General features: G+C 34.4%; 1 protein-coding gene across 1 annotated transcript; it reads left to right on the plus strand.

Moving 5' to 3' along the window:
- The first annotated feature begins 12,193 nt into the window (after positions 1 to 12,193).
- On the plus strand, positions 12,194 to 15,119 carry LOC142622559 (protein PLASTID MOVEMENT IMPAIRED 1). The gene has a single exon (XM_075796051.1). It carries the CDS (start codon positions 12,387 to 12,389, stop codon positions 15,003 to 15,005), a length of 2,619 nt encoding a protein of 872 aa, XP_075652166.1. The 5' UTR covers positions 12,194 to 12,386; the 3' UTR covers positions 15,006 to 15,119.
- The last annotated feature ends 3,769 nt before the right edge of the window (positions 15,120 to 18,888 follow it).

The raw sequence follows: 18,888 nt of genomic DNA on the forward strand, positions 1-18,888 counted from the left end.
TTCCAAATAGAAGAGTTTTGCATTTTTGGAACTTTCTCTTTTGTTCATATATATTAACATTTTAATGATTAGAGTTAGGGCTATTTGAAACCAATTAGAATGGTTGTTCCCATAAAAAATATATATAAAAATTAGAACAATTGTTTAAAATAAGTCCTATTAAAACTTAAGATCCTTGGAATACTTGGAATATAACAGAGATGAAGAATATATGGCGATGAAGTTTTGGCCACTTGCAAGGGTTTCATCCCAAACCAATAATTCATGAGCTTTTTATTATGAAGAATAGAGACCTTTATTTATAAATATAAATATATGTAATCCATATGCAACTGTAAAAAATAAATAAATAAAAAACATTTGGCAATTGGCTAGAGCTAATTTGCCTTTTCCTTCTACTACATAAGAATATCATTCTTGCAATTCAGAATAAACGTGAATTTTTTTTTTTTTATAAAATTTAAAGAATCAACTTGACTACATGCAGGTCTACAACACCAAAGGTGAGTAGGTGACCAAGCTAAGCTCCGTTATCTTTAATGATGGTGGCAACCAGAACCATTACCGGGTCCAGGCAAGTAAGTGCATGGATCAGGCGCAGAAGGTGGAACCAGTGCTCGATGTTGTGAAATTGACACCTTGACTTTCTCAAGTTTTGTTGGCCTTGCAGCTTCAAGAGGCTTGCTGTTAAAAATCAGCAATGCAAGAAGCAGCGCCACCTTTACAAGATTGAAGAAAGTAATTCCGGAAAACATGTTTTGCTTCATCAAGAAAAGGATGTGAATTCTATTTGTGTTGGTTATGTTATACAAGTAGAATGACTAAACAATGGCTACATTTATAGAAAAAAATAAAACCGCGGTTCTAGCTCCATATGGAGTGGGGACTATTGAGATAACAAAGTTTACTTTATTCTTAGTCACGCGGAGATATCCATTTTTTTACAATTTTTTTTTATTTTTTATAATGTAAAACCGCGGCTTCGTCCATTTTGAGATATACAAGATGGAAGTTAAATAGAAAAATTGAATTTGGATACGTGTTTTAATGACAGCGGTTTCTAAATGGGAGGATAGTATGCCACGTGTTTTAATGCACCTATGTGGCACGTTTGTGATATCCGACTTAAGAAGTAGTGTACCATCAGTTATTAATAACTGATGGTACGTACACTATTTCTTTCAGCTCATGCTTATAAGGCAGAAAGTGGTGAAGTATTTCTTAGATGTGGGATTCATGAAAAAAAAAAAAGCCAAAACCAAGTACAAGTGCAACACTTGCTTGGACAGAAGCTTAAAAGTGTCTCCATAATAAAAAGAAACTTCTTTTGTGTGGCTTTCAGGGAAACTATTTTTTGTACTTCCCAGGAAACTTGTCCTACAAGGAGAAAATCTCTTCCCACTTTCTCACTTATAAGCTTGCATCGAAAAGAGGAGTGTACCATCAGTTATTAATAACTTATGGTACACTACTTCCTTCAGCTCATGCTTATAAAGCAAAAAGTGAGGAAGCATTTCTTCGATGTGAGATTCATGAAAAAAAGCCAAAACCAAGTACAAGTGCAACACTTGCATATATGCCAAAGGTAAAAAGTAGTGGTAACTAACCAACATCACACTAAAAAAAATTTGAGCTAACAAGAAAAGTTGTAATCTTCAAAAAGTTTAGATAATATGTATGCAACTCTAAAGTGCATTTTGATTCTACAACAAAAAGTTGTGATAAAACAAAAACACTAAAGATTACAACCATAACTTGTACAACATTTTTGGTTTTGTGTCCCTAACTGTTTCATCATCTTTCTTTTGCATGTGGTAAAAATAATTTTGCACTTACTTCTGTGTTGCTTACAACTACTATTTTCTCCAACTTCTTAAATCTCCCGCCAAAGGCTACCGGGCGATTCAACATACTTAATATAATATTGTCTCTTTTCATAGATTTGGTCCTAAGTAACTTCAACGGATCTTCATTCTGCAGGTAGACAAAAGAATTCAAGATAGAATTCTAAAAATAGCGTTATACAAAATCGATAGTTTAAAAGAATTTGTACCAATTCATGGATTATATTTGTGGCATTAGCGTTCTGCTTCATGATTTTGTAGTTGTAAATGGGTGGTAGCTTCGACTGAAAAGGCTTGTCTAGTTGATAGATGGGTCAACAAATTTTGGGCTAAGTAAACAATCTAAAGGGGCATTTTTAAAAAATTTATTTTATGTGAAAAATTATTAATTTCTTCAAATATCCCAATGGTGATCTCACTAAACATTTCTTTGCAAACCCATCCATTTGTGTTTAGCAAAGTCATCAATTTGATATATGTGTTTTTAACAATTTTAGCCTCAATTAAATTGATTCCTTTATATTAATACCACCACGAGATAATACCAAAATCATGAAATACTAACCATGTTATTGCCATGTCAAATGAGTTTCATACAAAATATGGCCACATAATTGCCATGATGATTTTTTTATATGCATAGAGTATTTTAAATATAAAATAAATTTTTTCAAAAAATTTGTAAATTCTAAATTGTGTCATTTCTTTCAAATACCTTATTTCAATTTCAAACAAATTCATTTTAAATCTCGCTCAAATTTGTAGTCCGCAATAATAAGGAATAGTTTAGGATCGATTCAACACATTTTGGAACCTAAGGCGACAATTGTTAGTGGGACATTCTCTTATTTTAAATATTAATTGAATAATACTTACATTTTGATTTTTTTTCATTAAAAATCTATTTTTCTTGCTTTTTGAGACATAAGATTAGTACTAATTTTTTTAAGTTCTGCTAAGATTTCATTTTTCAATAATATTGTTAATTCACTTAATCTTTCTTGTGACATTGTTAATCTTAAATAGGATTTTATCAATTTTAATTTTGAATTGCTTCTTTTTTTATATGCAAATGTTAATGTATTGTTAGTTAATATTTTATAAGCAATATATGCATTAGAAAAAGAATCTAACCTTTTTACATAACTTAATATGTTAATTGGATCATTTTTTATCTATTTATAAAATGTATTTTAAAATTTTAATTTTAAAAATAAATGTAAACAATTAGTATAAGAATAAATATTATGTTTGAGAAGGTCACCGTCTCTCTTGACTTAATGCTATGTCTGGATGTTGGAAAAAGGAGGGGGAGTAGAGTAGAGGGAGGAAGAGTAATTAAATTACTTTATTTGGATTTTTTAAGGAAGGAGGGGGAGAGATTTGGAGGGGTTTAAACTATTTCTAACCTCTCATTTTTTATTCTCTCAAATTGGAGAGATTTGGAGGGAGAGTGGAGGATAAAAATGCTTGACCAAATGAGTTACCACATTTGCCCTTACTATATTAACAAAATTACAAATGAAAAGACTAATTATTCTATTTCCTCTTACTTAATTTTAAAAACATTCAAATAAGGTGGAGGATAAACATTTCTCTCTACTCTCTTCTCCACTACCCTCCTTCCCTCTACTCTCGTCTCTCTCAAAACTTCCAAATATATCATAAGTGTTAAACCATAGATTTCATAATGAATTTATCCATAAAACTATTAATTATAATTATAATTTTGATAAAGAGAGAGAGTAAAATTTTTGGGAGATTGAAAATTATGACACTCTTAATTAAACCACCCCAAACATAGTAAATTGTATTAATAGAATGAACAACATTGGAAAAGAATATAATAATTTTAAAAATAAGTTTTATTCATTAAATTTTTTGGCCTTAATTAAATTTACATTATAAAATCAATAGACAAGGCATTATATTGGGCAATAAAAGTTTTTTTTTTTCTAGGTGAGATGACTTACCTCTTTTTAAATTTTTTTTTTGCAATATATAGTATAAGGCAAATAAATATAATATATTCTTTTTTTAATAGGAAATTTAATATATTCTATTATAGGGGACTTAACCAATTGACTAAATGACCTAATAGTTGAGCCTAATAGTTAAGCCACAATAGCTTTAAGATCTTGAGAGGTAAAAAAATTCCTCTTCTCCATTTCCATTTCTATTTATTTAAATTATGCTGTATATTTTTTTTTTCTCTTTAATATATATAACCAATTGATACCCTTTATTTGCTATTTTATCTAGAATTTCATTTAGTGGCTTCTACTTAAATTTGTTTTTTTGTTTGGCATTTATAGAAGCAAATCTATAAATTGATGTATTTTGAGTGCTAATAAAAATTGGTATATTGAGAGTTAGAAATTTTTATGAACTTGATGGATGAAATTAATTGGTTGTTTAATTTTGTTAGTATTTTGAGTCCTAATTTTTAAAAAAAATCTTTTTGAGTGCTAACTAGTGCTTGCTTCTTCTTTTTTTTGGTTACATGTTTATAGCAAACTAAAAAACTTTTGCATATAAGATAATTTTATAGTAACTTTTTTTGAATTGGGAATCAAATATGATAATATAGCCCCCCCTCCCCCTCCCCAAAACATAATTCCTAGTTCCACCTTTGGAAGAATTGCACCTAATTAAGCCAAGGTCATAGTTGAATTCCTGTCTATTTAGGCTATTATGTGAAATCCAAAGAATATAACTGGACTAATGTTGGTGGCTCAGAATTTAAAAGTTGTTGACAAAATTTATAATTATTGATGTATTCCAGGTTCAAATGTTTTGCTGATTTTATTACTTAATGATTCGGAGCTTACTCACTGTGTAACCTGAAATAGAGACGTTACCAGTGTTGTATATGCAAAATTCAACGGTGTGCTTATTTATTTTTAGATATGTCTCTCTTTTTCAGAACTAATTATTGATATGAACTGATTATCAAAAAAAATTATTGATATGAACTTATGATGTGCACACGGTATAACATAGCATTTTCAATCAACTTGCTATAGTTTTACACCAACTCGAAGATATTAGAATGAAATGCAGCATATATTAGAGCATTCACAGCAGTGGAGCTAAAAATTTAGTTTTTTAGCTCCACAAAAAGTTACTTTATCTATTTTAGCTATTCATTTTGCAAAACATGCTGCAGCAGTGGATCTATTTTAACTTTCAACGCAATAAAATAATATAAACATCACAATAAAATAATACATCTTCTACAATAAAATAATACAAATACACAGTCACCACAAACCAAACCCAGGAACCCGAAAATCCAACAACCCAAAACTGAAACTCACCTCGCCGGTACGCCGAAACCCACCACACCAATACGCCGGAACCCACACCGAGACGCCGAAACCCACCACGCCGAGACGCCGGAACCCACGCCGAGACGCCGAAACACACCACGAAGCCCACCACGCCGAGACGCCGAAACCCACCACGAAGCCCACCACGCCGATACGCCGAAACCCTCGCCGGTACGCCGAAACCCACCACACCAATACGCTGGAACCCACACCGAGACGCCGAAACCCACCACGCGAAGACGCCGGAACCCACGCCGAGACGCCGAAACACACCACGAAGCCCACCACGCCGAGACGCCGAAACCCACCACGAAGCCCACCACGCCGATACGCCGAAACCCACCACTCCGATCCACAAGCAAGCACTCCAGTCCACGGAAAGCCACTTCGATCCACGAGGCCGGAGCATAATCCACAACCCAACGACGGTGAGCTTCAGAGAGGGCGGTGAGCTTCAGAGAAGGAGAGACTGAAATGGAATTTCCGGAGTGACTGAAGCGAGGAGAGAGAGCGTGAAATGAAAGAGGGAGTCTGTGACCGAATAAAATAGTATTTTTTTTTTTATAACTTTCAGCTACAGTGCTCATGTAGTGATACATGAGCACTGTAGCGCAAAGCTAAAAAAATTTAGCTTTGCCTCCACTGCTATGTATGGAATTTTGTGGTTTGAGTGGAGCTAAAATAGCAATATAGCTATTTAGCTCCACTGCTGTGAATGCTCTTATGTTACCTCCTTAAACGATTGACTTGGGATTATTTTACAAAAAATGGAAAAATTCATAGTTGGTTAGATATGCAGATGTATGTTATCTTTCTAATCCACGTATAAACCACATATAAATCGATTTATGTGTACTTAAGGTTCCAACTGATAAATAAGTTTTAAAAGGGAAACAGTCTATAGAGAGTATACACATTCAGTTTTATAATAAAAAAGAACAAATCGCTCCAAATTTAAACACGTGAACAATGTATTGAAAGGAATTACAGCAAATGTATAAGCAAACATAAACTACTACATGAACAAGACTTCATATGGGACTGGTACAATTTTTATGTCATTCCTAGCTTCCTTTCATGGTAATATGGTATGCCTCAGCGGTTGGTTCCGTCAAAGGTTGAAGCTTTCCCCTCGGGGGCACAACTTCCGGATAGCGTGGGAGCGTCGGTGGCACTTCCTCGTTGGTTAGGCTTAGGTTCAAGATGTCCTTCAGTGCCATAGGCATTAAGCTTGTAGTCCTCCAAATTGGAGTATTTTACGTAAGGACTACTCTCAAGAGGCAGCCCTTCCAGTGCTGCATTCTTCTGTTCTTCGGGTTCTGTCTTCTGCACCATTTGCTCATTGTTCTTAGACATCTCTCTCACTCTCTCTCTGTGAGATCAAACATGAATGTTACTTATGGACGCATCAAAGCAATGATGTCCAAGAGCTTGCAAAATTTCTGTCAGACCCGCAAAAAATAAGCATGTTTGACCTGTTCTTCAGTCCGTGCTTCCCTCGTCATTCTCTATTCTAAAAGACTTCAACTTGCAATATGCTCCTTCCACCTCATCATGAAATATTATTGCAATTTGGCACATAATTTCCCACAGATACATCAGTTAAATTAAGTCTTTATCACTTGCTCCATGATACTAATTACCGCATGCAGTTTTGGTGTTGACGTGTGAGTGTATTTCCTATCTCATCCACTTCTCCCATAAATATGTGTGTGTGTTTCTCATAAAAAAGATACTCAGTGTTGTTGAGTGGTCCCACATCGGTAAAGTGTGATATTGAGAATGAGTTTATCACTTGCTCCGCGACATTAACTGCTGCATGCAATTTTGGTGTTGGCATGTGAGTGTATTTTCTTATCTCATCCTCTTCCCTTATATATATATATGTGTGTGTGTTTCTAAAAAAAAAAAGATATTCAATGTTGTTGAGTCGTCTCACATCGGTAAGGTGTGATATTGAGAAGAAGTTTATCACTTGCTCCGCAACACTAACTGCCGCATGCAGTTTTGGTATTGGCGTGTGAGTGTATTCTCTTATCTCATTTCCCTTCCCCTATATGTGTGTGTGTGTGTTTCTCAAAAAAAAGATACTCAATGTTGTTGAGTCGTTCCACATCGGTAAGGTGTGATATTGAGAATGGGTTTATCACTTACTCCACGACACTAACTGCTGCATGCAGTTTTGGTATTGGTGTATAAGTGTATTCCCTTATCTCATTCCCTTCTCCTATATATATGTGTGTGTGTGTGTGTTTCTAAAAAAAAAGATACTTAGTATTGTTGAGTCGCCCACATCGATAAGGTATGATATTGAGAAGGAGTTTATCACTTACTCCGCGACACTAACTGCTGCATGCAATTTTGGTGTTGGCGTGTGAGTGTATTTCCTTGTCTCATCCCCTTACCCTACATATGTGTGTGTGTGTCTCAAAAAAAAAAAAAAAAAACTTGCAATTGTTATGTCATTTTGTAAGTGTTAGTGTTGTAAGTCTTTGTCTTTTCACTCTCTTCTTCCCCATTCCCTATGTCTTCTATCTATATTATCTCAAAAAAAAAAAAAAAAAAAGATAAGTAGTTTAAAGTACCATATCGGTAAGTTAGTGAGTGAGTCTTTCGTTTATAAGCTTTGCTAGTACTTACAAAGGTTAGGCCATTTTGTAAGTACTAGTGTTATAAGTCTTGTTTTACCACTTCATCCTTCCTCACAACTTAAGAGTATGTTCGGTAACTATTTTTTCTCCTTATTTTCTGATTTCAAAAATAATTTTCTATTTTTGAAATTAAAAAACTTGTTTGACAACTCAAAATGAACAGAAAACAAAAACTATTTTTAAAACTCAATTTGTGAAGAAAACTGAAAATATGCAAAAGACTGTTTTTAGTTTCTAATTTTCTAAAGTCAATGAAAACACATTTAATTTAATGAATTTGTCTCATGTAATGAGTTAGCATTAGAATTCAAATTCTAGTAACAATATATTTTTAAGTGCGTTTGGCATGAATTATTTTTGATAACTTATTTTACTATTCAACTTATTTTTGCTACTATTTATAGGTTTCACTGCACTTTTTGGTATTATTCATAGGTCATATTGTACTATTTCAGTTAACTTTTACCTTTATTTACAGTATTTTCAGCAAAAAGTTTTCAGTTTCAGCAAAATAAGCAGATCCCAAATAAACTCTTAGTATTTTTTTATTTTTTTCTTCAAAATTTTTTTTTTTTAATTTCAACTAACCAAACATGCTCTTTATTTCAAAAAAACAAAAAAAATTGTTTTTTCTTTATATTCCTAAATACAATTTTTTGAAAATAGAAAATAAAAACTGTTACTAAACATAATCTAAGATTAACGACTAATTCGATTATGTCCAAACTACTGTTCCAATTTCTATGACTTGCTGGAATATTTGCACTTAATTTGAACTTTGAACATCAAGGGCCACTCAACCTTAGGCCACCTAAATGGCCTTAAGGCTTCCAAAAAAAAAAAAAAAAGGCCTCCTACACAATAAAATAAATTGTATTTTTAACTTGCCTTATAGTATAGCAAAAAAATAACAAGTAAGATTCCTCACCTAGTAAAAAAAAAAAAAAAAATTAAGGCCTCCTTTAATTGCCAATAAAGTGCATCGTCTACCTATATGATAATATAAAATTTTAATTAAGACCCAAAAAATTCAATGAATAAATAATTTTTAAAAAAAATTATCCCATTTGGAATGTTTTGCATTGTATTAAAATCAAAATTAATAGTTTTCTAAACAAATTCATTACTGAAATCCAATGTCCAATAATTGAAATCTAAATTGCCAAAAAAGATGGTAACTACTTCAAAAAAACTTGACATTTATTCTGGTATTGATAGTTTAGATTTATTTTTAGAATTAAAATTTGTAAAAAAAAAAGTTACAAATAGAAGAAAAATAATCCAAATGACTTATTAAATTATGTAAAAGGTTAGATTAGTTTTCTAATGGATGTATTGCTTACGAAATACTTACTAACAACACATGTTAGAGTTTCGGCTACATAAATTAATTAGTTTTCTAAAATTAAAATGGATAAAATCCTATTTAAGATTGGCTATATTAAGGAAATATTAGTAGAAATTTAACACAATAACATTCTTAGAAGTAATTTTAAAAAAGCAAGAATATAGATCTATATTTCGACCAATTGGGTATTGATTTATCTGTTGAAGTATTAATTAAGCCCCAAAAGCATCAAAAATAAATTTTTTTTCAAAGAAAAAATAGGGAAAAAAAATCTATTCGTGGGTTTTGCTCTTGACTGTTCGTTTTCTGTGTGGGAATTTAAGACTTAAGAGTCTATAGAATTTTTAAAGTTACAACTCATAGTCTCCCACACAAAAAACAGAAAAATGGCTCTCTATCTTTCTCTCTCAACAAAGCAAAACTGAAAACTAAAATCAAAAGACCCGAAAATAAAAAAAATTCAATCTCTGCTAGCCTCAAATTTTGTTTGTGCACACGGCTGGAAACTTTGTCATTCTCTCCATTTAAATTTTTAAAAAGTGAATTTTTGAAGCTTTCTTTGCAGCTCCTATTAATTTGTTGTGCTTCAGAGTTCAGACTCTTCTCTCGATCAGGTTTGGCTCTAAAACACTTTCATATTTGTTTTAAGCTCTCACACTTTTTCATTTTCTCCTTCTACGTGTAAGCTAGTAATGGTGTTTTACTTTTATCGTGTAAAACACCTCACTCTTCATTTACACAGATATATGCATGGCAGAGTAGTATAGGTTTCATCCACAAAAGTAAAAGTAGTATTATAGTCTATGGGTACACTATTCACGACAAACAAAGTTTCTCTTCAAACTAATTTAAATATAATTTCTTCAAATTTTTCATATATCTTTAAATATGTAAAATTTAAAAATCTAACCGTTTAATTGAATATTCTTAATATATCATTTATGTTTGCAAAATTTCAAGAATATCAAAGATCAATTGCTATTCATCACAAATGTTAAAATTTTAAGTTTTTATGATCTAAAGTTGTGTATAAAAAATAAGTTTATAGATCAAATAGTAAATAATATTAAATTTGAACGAAATTTGATATGCATATTAAGAACATAAAGAATATGAAATTCAACGATTAGATTTTCAAATTTGATACCCAAAAATGAGTTATATGAGAAGTTTAAAGAGTTTAGAAAGAAACTTTGTTTATCTATGACATTTCTATTTTTGTTTTTGTTTTTGCCTTTTATTTTTAAATAAATTTTAACTTATTATATCTTTGTTTGTTATTATATTATATATATATATATATACACACACACACACTAGTTGTTAACAAAGTTTTGTGGAAAAGAAAAACTTAAAAAAATTTATAACTAATTACTAGTAAGTAAAGTTAAAATAAAAATTAATTAAGAGATACCAAAAATATAGTTTCATTAAAATTTCAATCATAGTTTTTTAGTATTTGGTGGCTTAACTCAATAAATAGTGTTTGTTTTAGTTGTGTGTGTATATATATATTGTGTTATTTTATCAAATTCTAATTCATTGAGAAATGTAATGAACCGGTCTTTATTTATGCAGGTTAAAATTGAATGATACTTTTATGATTAAATGAAGCTACAATATTACATTCCATAATTTAGTTTCTATTATTTATGCTTGAAACTTTTTTTTATTAATATAATTTTATTGATGGAATTTTTTTTTTGGTAATATTTTTTAATTATATGTCTACTAGAAAATATCTACATACATCTAGATATGAACAACTTTAATTTATAAAAAAAAAAAGGAAGAATAGATTGAGTCTTACAAGATTCTTTAGATAAATTTGTTACTAGCAATAAACACAATATAACAAAAAACATTAGGGCGAAAATTTCACAAAAGAACAAGCATCTAAAAAATAGAAAAATATATATAAAAAATAACTTCAATTTAGTTATGGCTTTTCCAACTTGTATGGAGCTAGTCCTGCAAGCCCTATTGAACATTTAGTATGGCCACAAGGTCCGAGCTTTATGTCCTCTCATATAATAGGAGAGCAGCATGCTTACTATGAAATCAGATTGTCAAAATCTTGTGAAAGTTTTGAAAATTGAGAGTTACTGAGTAAAGTAAAAGCTTGGTGATTTCGGAGTTTGCTTCTATCTTGCTTTTATGGGGACTAGCTCATGCTTACGACACTAGTGTGTTATCAATATCATGTAAATACCCAAATGAGTAATGACCATTATTTTTTCATAAGCGGACCACAAATAATTGTCAAGCCTGTCAAACTGTAGGAATAACAGTACATTTTTCCTTTAAATTTCCTTTGATGGACCACTTTTTAGCTATATTATACCTATAAAGAAAAAAGTACATACATTAAAGGATTTGAAGTACACAACAGGTGAAGCTAAACCAATAAAGGATTTAACTTTTTTTATAGATGTTAAATGATGAACTAATTAGTGTTGCAGTCATTTATTATAATAATGAATGTTTACAGTTGCTTCTATTAAAAAATGGCTAGTACTTGATATGATGTATGTTAAGAGGCAGAGACACATATAAGATGGGGGTAGGAAGAGAGACACACAAGAGGTAATAACTATTTACTTAATAATAAGATAATAAACCATCAATGACAGTTCTTGAAGACTTGGCCTCTTCCATTGAGCCCAAATAAGTCAGTATGTTCTTGCTTGCCTTTGAAGGCTTTACTATCAGCCTAATTGACATTTCCAGGTGGGGTTAGTTCCCTTTGTACTATAGTTACACATTGCACATCACAATAACTAACAAGAACAACCTTTCAGAGGTTGCAAGTGAAAAATGTTTTTTTTTTTAAATGAAGCTTCATGGGTGAAAAAAAAAACCATACTACATACCAGAAACAAACATTGAATTTTATGGGACCAGATTGCCAACTTGCTTACACTTTCAATCCTGTCTCTTTCACTGTGAAAGAGAGTGGGAATACTAACGTTCATCTCTTATCCTTCACACAATCAGTGCAACATAATTGGTTCAGAAAAGACCAACAATTGCCACATTCATATCAGTTATGGCCGTTTCTCCACCTCAGAACTTTTCAACCTTCTTAGCTCCTTATCTTCTCTTGCATTCCAACTCTCTGAATGTACATTTAATATCATTACTTTCTAATTCATTTCAGCATCCTCTTTTTCTTCTTCTTCTTCTTCTTTGCTTTCTTTAGTCTTCAACAATGGCAGCTGAATACTCAGGCAGAAGGAATTCCAATACTCAGATCTTGGAAGAACTTGAGGCACTCAGCCAATCACTCTACCAATCACATACTTCCACCACCAGAAGAACTGCCTCCCTTGCTCTTCCTCGAAGTTCTGTTCCTTCAGTCCCATCTGCTGATGAGATTGGCATAGTTAAAGTTGAGGAACAATCCAACAATAACAAATCACGAAGACGTATGTCCTTGTCTCCATGGCGTTCCCGGCCAAAGCTTGATGATGAAAGCGAGCATAAGGATAGTGTTAAGATAGCAAATCAGCCAGAGCTCAAAAGGTTAAATGAAAGAACAACTTCTTCAGCAGAGAAGAAAGGAATTTGGAATTGGAAGCCAATACGAGCTCTCTCCCATATTGGAATGCATAAATTGAGCTGCTTGTTTTCTGTTGAAGTTGTCACTGTCCAAGGCCTTCCAGCTTCAATGAATGGCCTTCGGCTCTCTGTATGTGTCAGAAAGAAGGAAACAAAGGATGGAGCTGTTCATACCATGCCTTCAAGAGTTTCACAAGGAGCTGCTGATTTTGAAGAGACCTTATTTGTCAGGTGCCATGTATATTGCAGTTCGGGAAGTGGAAAGCAGCAGCTTAAATTCGAGCCGCGTCCATTTTGGATATATGTGTTTGCTGTTGATGCTGCAGAGCTTGATTTTGGAAGAAGTTCTGTGGATTTGAGTCAACTAATTGAGGAATCTGTGGAGAAGAGCTATGAAGGTACAAGGGTTCGGCAGTGGGACACAAGTTTCAATCTATCAGGAAAGGCAAAAGGAGGAGAAGTACTTTTGAAACTGGGGTTCCAGATTATGGAGAAAGAGGGAGAAATTGGAATCTATAGGAAGGCTGAGGAATTGAGGTCAGATAAATCTAAAATTTTCTCATCTTCTTTTGCCAGAAATCAGTCAAAAACATCCTTTAGTGTCCCTAGTCCAAAAATGTCAAGCCGAAGGGAAGCTTGGAGTCCTTCACAGACAGGAGCAACAAGAAGAGATCTTCAAGGAATTGATGACTTGAATCTTGATGAGCCAGCCCCAGCCCCAACTCCAGCTCCATCATCCACTCCCTCTATTCCAATGGTGGAAGAGCCAGAAACAAAGATAGAAGATCTTGACCTCCCTGACTTTGAAGTTGTGGATAAAGGAGTTGAGGTTCAAGAAAAAGAGGAGGATGCAGAAGGTCAATCTGAAAAATCAGTTGAAGAAAGATCAGTGTCAAGTGAGGTTGTCAAAGAAGTTGTGCATGATCAAGTACATCTCACAAGATTAACCGAGCTTGATTCGATTGCTCAACAAATAAAAGCTCTTGAGTCTATGATGGGAGACGAAAAAATTGTCAAAACGGAGGAAGAAACTGAATCACCAAGACTCGATGCAGATGAAGAAAACGTGACAAGGGAATTTCTCCAGATGCTTGAGGAAGAAGAAGCTAAGCCATATAAATTAAATCAACATGAATTTCCACCTCTCCAGCTTGAAGGAACCGATGATTCAATAGAATCAGAATCCAATGTGTACCTCCCAGACCTTGGTAAGGGCTTAGGCTGTGTGGTCCAAACCAGGAATGGGGGCTACTTAGCTGCCATGAATCCATTAGATACTACAGTTGCAAGGAAAGATGATCCAAAGCTAGCCATGCAAATATCAAAACCATTTGTCCTACCATCACATCAATCTGTAAGTGGGTTTGAATTGTTTCAGAAGATGGCAGCTATGGGGCTAGAGGAACTCAGCTCTCAAGTTTTGTCTTTGATGCCCATGGATGAACTGCTTGGAAAAACTGCAGAACAGATAGCCTTTGAAGGCATTGCTTCTGCAATAATCCAAGGGCGAAACAGAGAAGGTGCTAGCTCAAGTGCTGCTCGTACAATTGCTGCAGTAAAACTCATGGCAACTGCAATGAGTACAGGCAGGAAAGAGAGAATTTCAACAGGAATTTGGAATGTGAATGAAGAACCATTGACTGCAGAGGAAGTTCTGGCATTCTCCATGCAGAAAATTGAGGCCATGGCAGTTGAAGCCTTAAAAATTCAGGCTGATATGGTTGAGGAAGAAGCCCCATTTGATGTTTCTCCACTCAATAGCAAGACCGTTGGAAGTGGTGGAAATGATCAGAGTCACCCCCTGGCTTCTGCTGTTCCACTTGAGGATTGGATAAAAAACTATAGCTTGGCTACTCCTGAAAGTGAGCCAGGAGATCCATCAGATATCATAATAGCAGTGGTTGTCCAGTTGCGGGATCCAATAAGGCGATATGAGGCAGTCGGAGGACCTGTGATAGCACTTGTTCATGCCACAGGTACTAACATCCAAGTGGATAAGTATGAAGATGAAAAGAAATTCAAATTAATGAGTTTACATGTTGGAGGCTTGAAGGTTAGGACGAGTGAGAAAAGACATGTGTGGGATACTGAGAAGCTGAGGCTGACTGCAATGCAGTGGCTGGTTGCATATGGTTTGGGAAAGGCAGGGAAAAAAGGAAAACATGTGCTGGTAAAGGGGCAAGATTTGTTTTGGAGCATTTCCTCACGAGTAATGGCTGACATGTGGCTCAAACCTATCAGAAATCCAGACGTAAGGTTTGCAAAGTAGGAGTGTTTCTTGTTGAGGCCGCATTTATAAAGTAAATTCAATTCATAGTTAATGCCATACTAGTAGCATTACTTTTTTTTTATCCAAATTATAGATTTTACAGATTACAAAGTATGAAATTTGATGCAGTTGTGAGTTGCATTATATTGAAAGCATCGTTTGGTTGGATATGGATGCAGTTTTTAAAATGCAAAGATGACATCAGTGTATTAGCATATTAATGAACAAAATACAATAGAACTACAAATATAATTGATTCAACTCAAATGGATTACCTTGTGTGTGTGTGTGTGTGTGTGTGTGTGTGTGTGTGTGTGTATTACAAAAGATGAATAGGAATCAACAGCAAGGGTGGTGATGGATTTAAAATGTATAAGTAAGATTAGTAATCATAAAACGAATGAATCCCTTCTTTAAATGATGGAACTGGCATTTATTCTGCACCATCATTTCACTTGAGGCAACAAAGAAAATCAGTTTTCTTACCAAGTTAAAATTTGGCAAACTTTTGAACTTCTAGTACAAGGATAAGCATCAGAGCAGGCACATTAATCAACCATAAAGCCCCAGAAAGCTTTTCACAACTTTAGCCCTGAGGATAGACAAAACTAATTGCTGTAATTTAGCTCTCATCTTAATAATCTCCTCCAAAACAATGATGATTTGTTTGATATACACAATCAAACTCTTATCTTTGAGAATTGTTCATTTACGATTCAACCAATTCCTTTCTACAAATTCTCCTAATTTTGTGTCGTGATAGATCATGGCATGGACCAACCTGAGATTCAGAATCTAGGATGCATGGACACGGACAAGGGAATGACACTGCAACACTAATAATTTTTGAAAAATTATAACCTGAAATGGTAGGTACGACACTAATATGACGACACAGATATGATACAGGTCCAGCATTCTAATTAAAGTGTTCGTGCATCCTAGTTCAGAATAGCAACATTGATTTAAAAGGCATTCCATCAACCTGAAAGGCTACAACACCATAGAAGTTAGAACAGATTCGTAGCTTATCAGGTGCGAATTTCATATTCAAAATACCTTTACTATTTTGTTTTGGGGTCTTCAAAATAACTGGGTCTGCATAACTTCATGCACCACGCTTAGTACCCGAGTCAAAGTATGCAACTACAGTACAATCTATTATCAAACGATGAAAGAGATACAAAGTCACATTATAGGGATTATATTTATACCTTGTTAATTTTCAAGGCATTCAAAAAAGTAAAATACACTGAAACCACCAAGACAGGAAACAAGGCCAAGTTCTGCTTCACCTAAATCATCAGCCACACAAATGACGAAGTTTTGCTATAATATAGATTCTATTTATGAATAAATGTATTCTAAAATAAATAACCTTTATGAATTTGCCAAATGACAGTATTCTTCTACCATAACATTTGTGAAAAGTGATACTTGTATAATGGGACGCGTCTCATCTGTTACCTAACCTTCCAACAAAGGAAGAACTTCTTAAGCTACTATTCCTTATTGACATCTTCTGGTAAAATTTTCCAAGTGGTCGGTAGGTCATCTTAGAACATCTCTAGCAGCTTATCTAAATTTTTGCATTGTTTGGACAGTGAATAGTAATATTTAGCTTTTACCTAACTACCTTTTTAAATACACTTTTCAACAGATTCTCTATCATTTTCTCCATCTCATTTAAATATTATTTCTTCATTTATTCATTCTTTATTCTTTTTTAACAACTACACATCTTCCAACATTTTTTTATTCAATACTTGATTATTATAATAGAAAAAAACATTTAAAGTATGAATAATAAAAACTACAGTGTTCTCTACTTGGAAAGAAGCACTGTAGCAATTCTAATCTAAAAAATAGAAATGGAAAAGCTATTGGAGTGAAATTTTAGGATGTTTTCTCTCTAAAATTGACTTAAAAAAAGTCATTGAAGATGCTCTCACGAGTTTTAACTTTAAACTTTTAAGTTTTAACCCACAATGTCTACCTTCGTGCAACCCCCTTTAGGCTTTAGTGCGTTTAGCAAGCCCAAATAAAGTTTTTTATTTGGACTTTTTGAACTTATTTTCGCAGGCCCATTCCAATATATACATATTCTCTGTATTTTATACATTTAAAAAAAAATTAAAAAAAAAATTCATCCAAATATGTAGCAGCATACTATATAATAATACTAATATTATTTAGACTTGATGAAAATTTGTATGTAAGCTAATTTTTTTTGAAATAATTAAAATTAAACTATTAAATAAATAGCAATAATAAATTATAAAATAAGTAAATAATTTTAATTAAAAAAGTTACTTTAAGTTATATGATAAATGCTAATGACTTTAAGTTATATGATAAATGCTAATGACTTCATTTTTATATTTCCAATTGTTCGCACTTCGCCCTTCCGCCTCTACCTCCGCGGTCAACATTGGCGCATGTAATTGCTATAAGTCCCGCCCAATGGAGGCTAAGGTCTCACCCTCAGTCTGATGTCTGATTGCGGCCACCATGCACTGCTTGGCCATAGATTGGCTCCCCACTAGCTCAACCCGATCCCCAGATTGATACTTTACTTTCAGGTGTAGCATGGAAGGCACGGCTCCCATGGCATGAATCTAAGGCCTCGTCATAATAGCAGTGTAGGGGGAGTAGGCATTACCACGATGAAGTTCACCTCCACGACCTTTGTGCCCGTCTAAATAGGCAGTCAGATTTGGCCCTTTGGAAAAACAACCTTCCCGTCAAACCCTATTAGAGGGGAATCATAGCAAGTCAAGTTCTCGGACCTCAGCTTGAGTCCTTTAAATAGGTCGGGTACATGATCTCTGCATCGCTGCCCTGGTCTACCAACACTCTTTTCACATCGTACCCACCTATCCTAAGAGTGACCACCAGGGCATCATCATGTGGTTGTAAGGTTCCAACCTTATCCTCATTCGAGAAGCTCAAAGTCGGATAGTCTTCCACTCTACTCCTCTTCGAATTGGGGGACAAGCCCTCGGTGAACGGCCAAGCCATAGACATCACCCTGGATGGCTGAGAACCAGTCCTTCCTGGAGCAGCGAGAATGACGCTGATTGTACTTAGAGGTGGTCCCGTAGGAGCATCTCTCTAAGCCCCCGACTTTGCCTGACCACCCTATCTATTGGGTTGATACAGGAATTACTTTAACTTCCCAATTCTAACCAACTACACCAAGTGACTCCACAACGTCTTGCAATCTTCAGTGGTGTGCCACAGCTCCTGGTTGTATTGGCAGTGAAGACTTTGGTTGCGCCTCGAGGGGTCTCCTCCCATCTTGTTTGGCCATTGAAAGTATGGTTCATTCTTGATTTTCTCCAAGATTTGGTGCACTAGCTCTCAGAACACAATACTGACTACATGAGTAGTAGCAGAACTAGAATGCCCCGTGAAGTCTCTTCGAGGTTGGTTGTTGTTGTACCTATCCGACTTGTGATCCCTTCTATCCCGTGGGACTGCCATTGCTTTTCCCTTTCCTTGTTATTGGTCCTCCTCGACCCGCATATACTCATCAATACGATCCATGAGCTGATGCACAATCCTAACCGGTTTCATGGTCAAAGACTTTCTCAGATCATGCTCAGCGGGCAAGCCGACCTTGAAAGTCCTCATAGCCATTTCATCAAAGTTCCCATCTATCTCGTTGAACATCTCTCAGTACCTGTCGGAGTATGTTTTCAGGGTCTCTCCCTCTCGCATGGTCATAGACACCAAGGGCCGAGGAACTCTACTGCATGTCAAGAAATGGGCCCCAAAGGCTCTAGTGAGCTCCTTAAAGGAACTGATAGAATCTTCTTTGAGACTGTCAAACCATCTCATCGCCACCGGGCCCCAAACTAGATGGGAACACCTTGCACAT

The sequence above is a fragment of the Castanea sativa genome, chromosome 1 (assembly GCF_040712315.1).
Source record: "Castanea sativa cultivar Marrone di Chiusa Pesio chromosome 1, ASM4071231v1".
Lineage (NCBI taxonomy): Eukaryota > Viridiplantae > Streptophyta > Magnoliopsida > Fagales > Fagaceae > Castanea > Castanea sativa.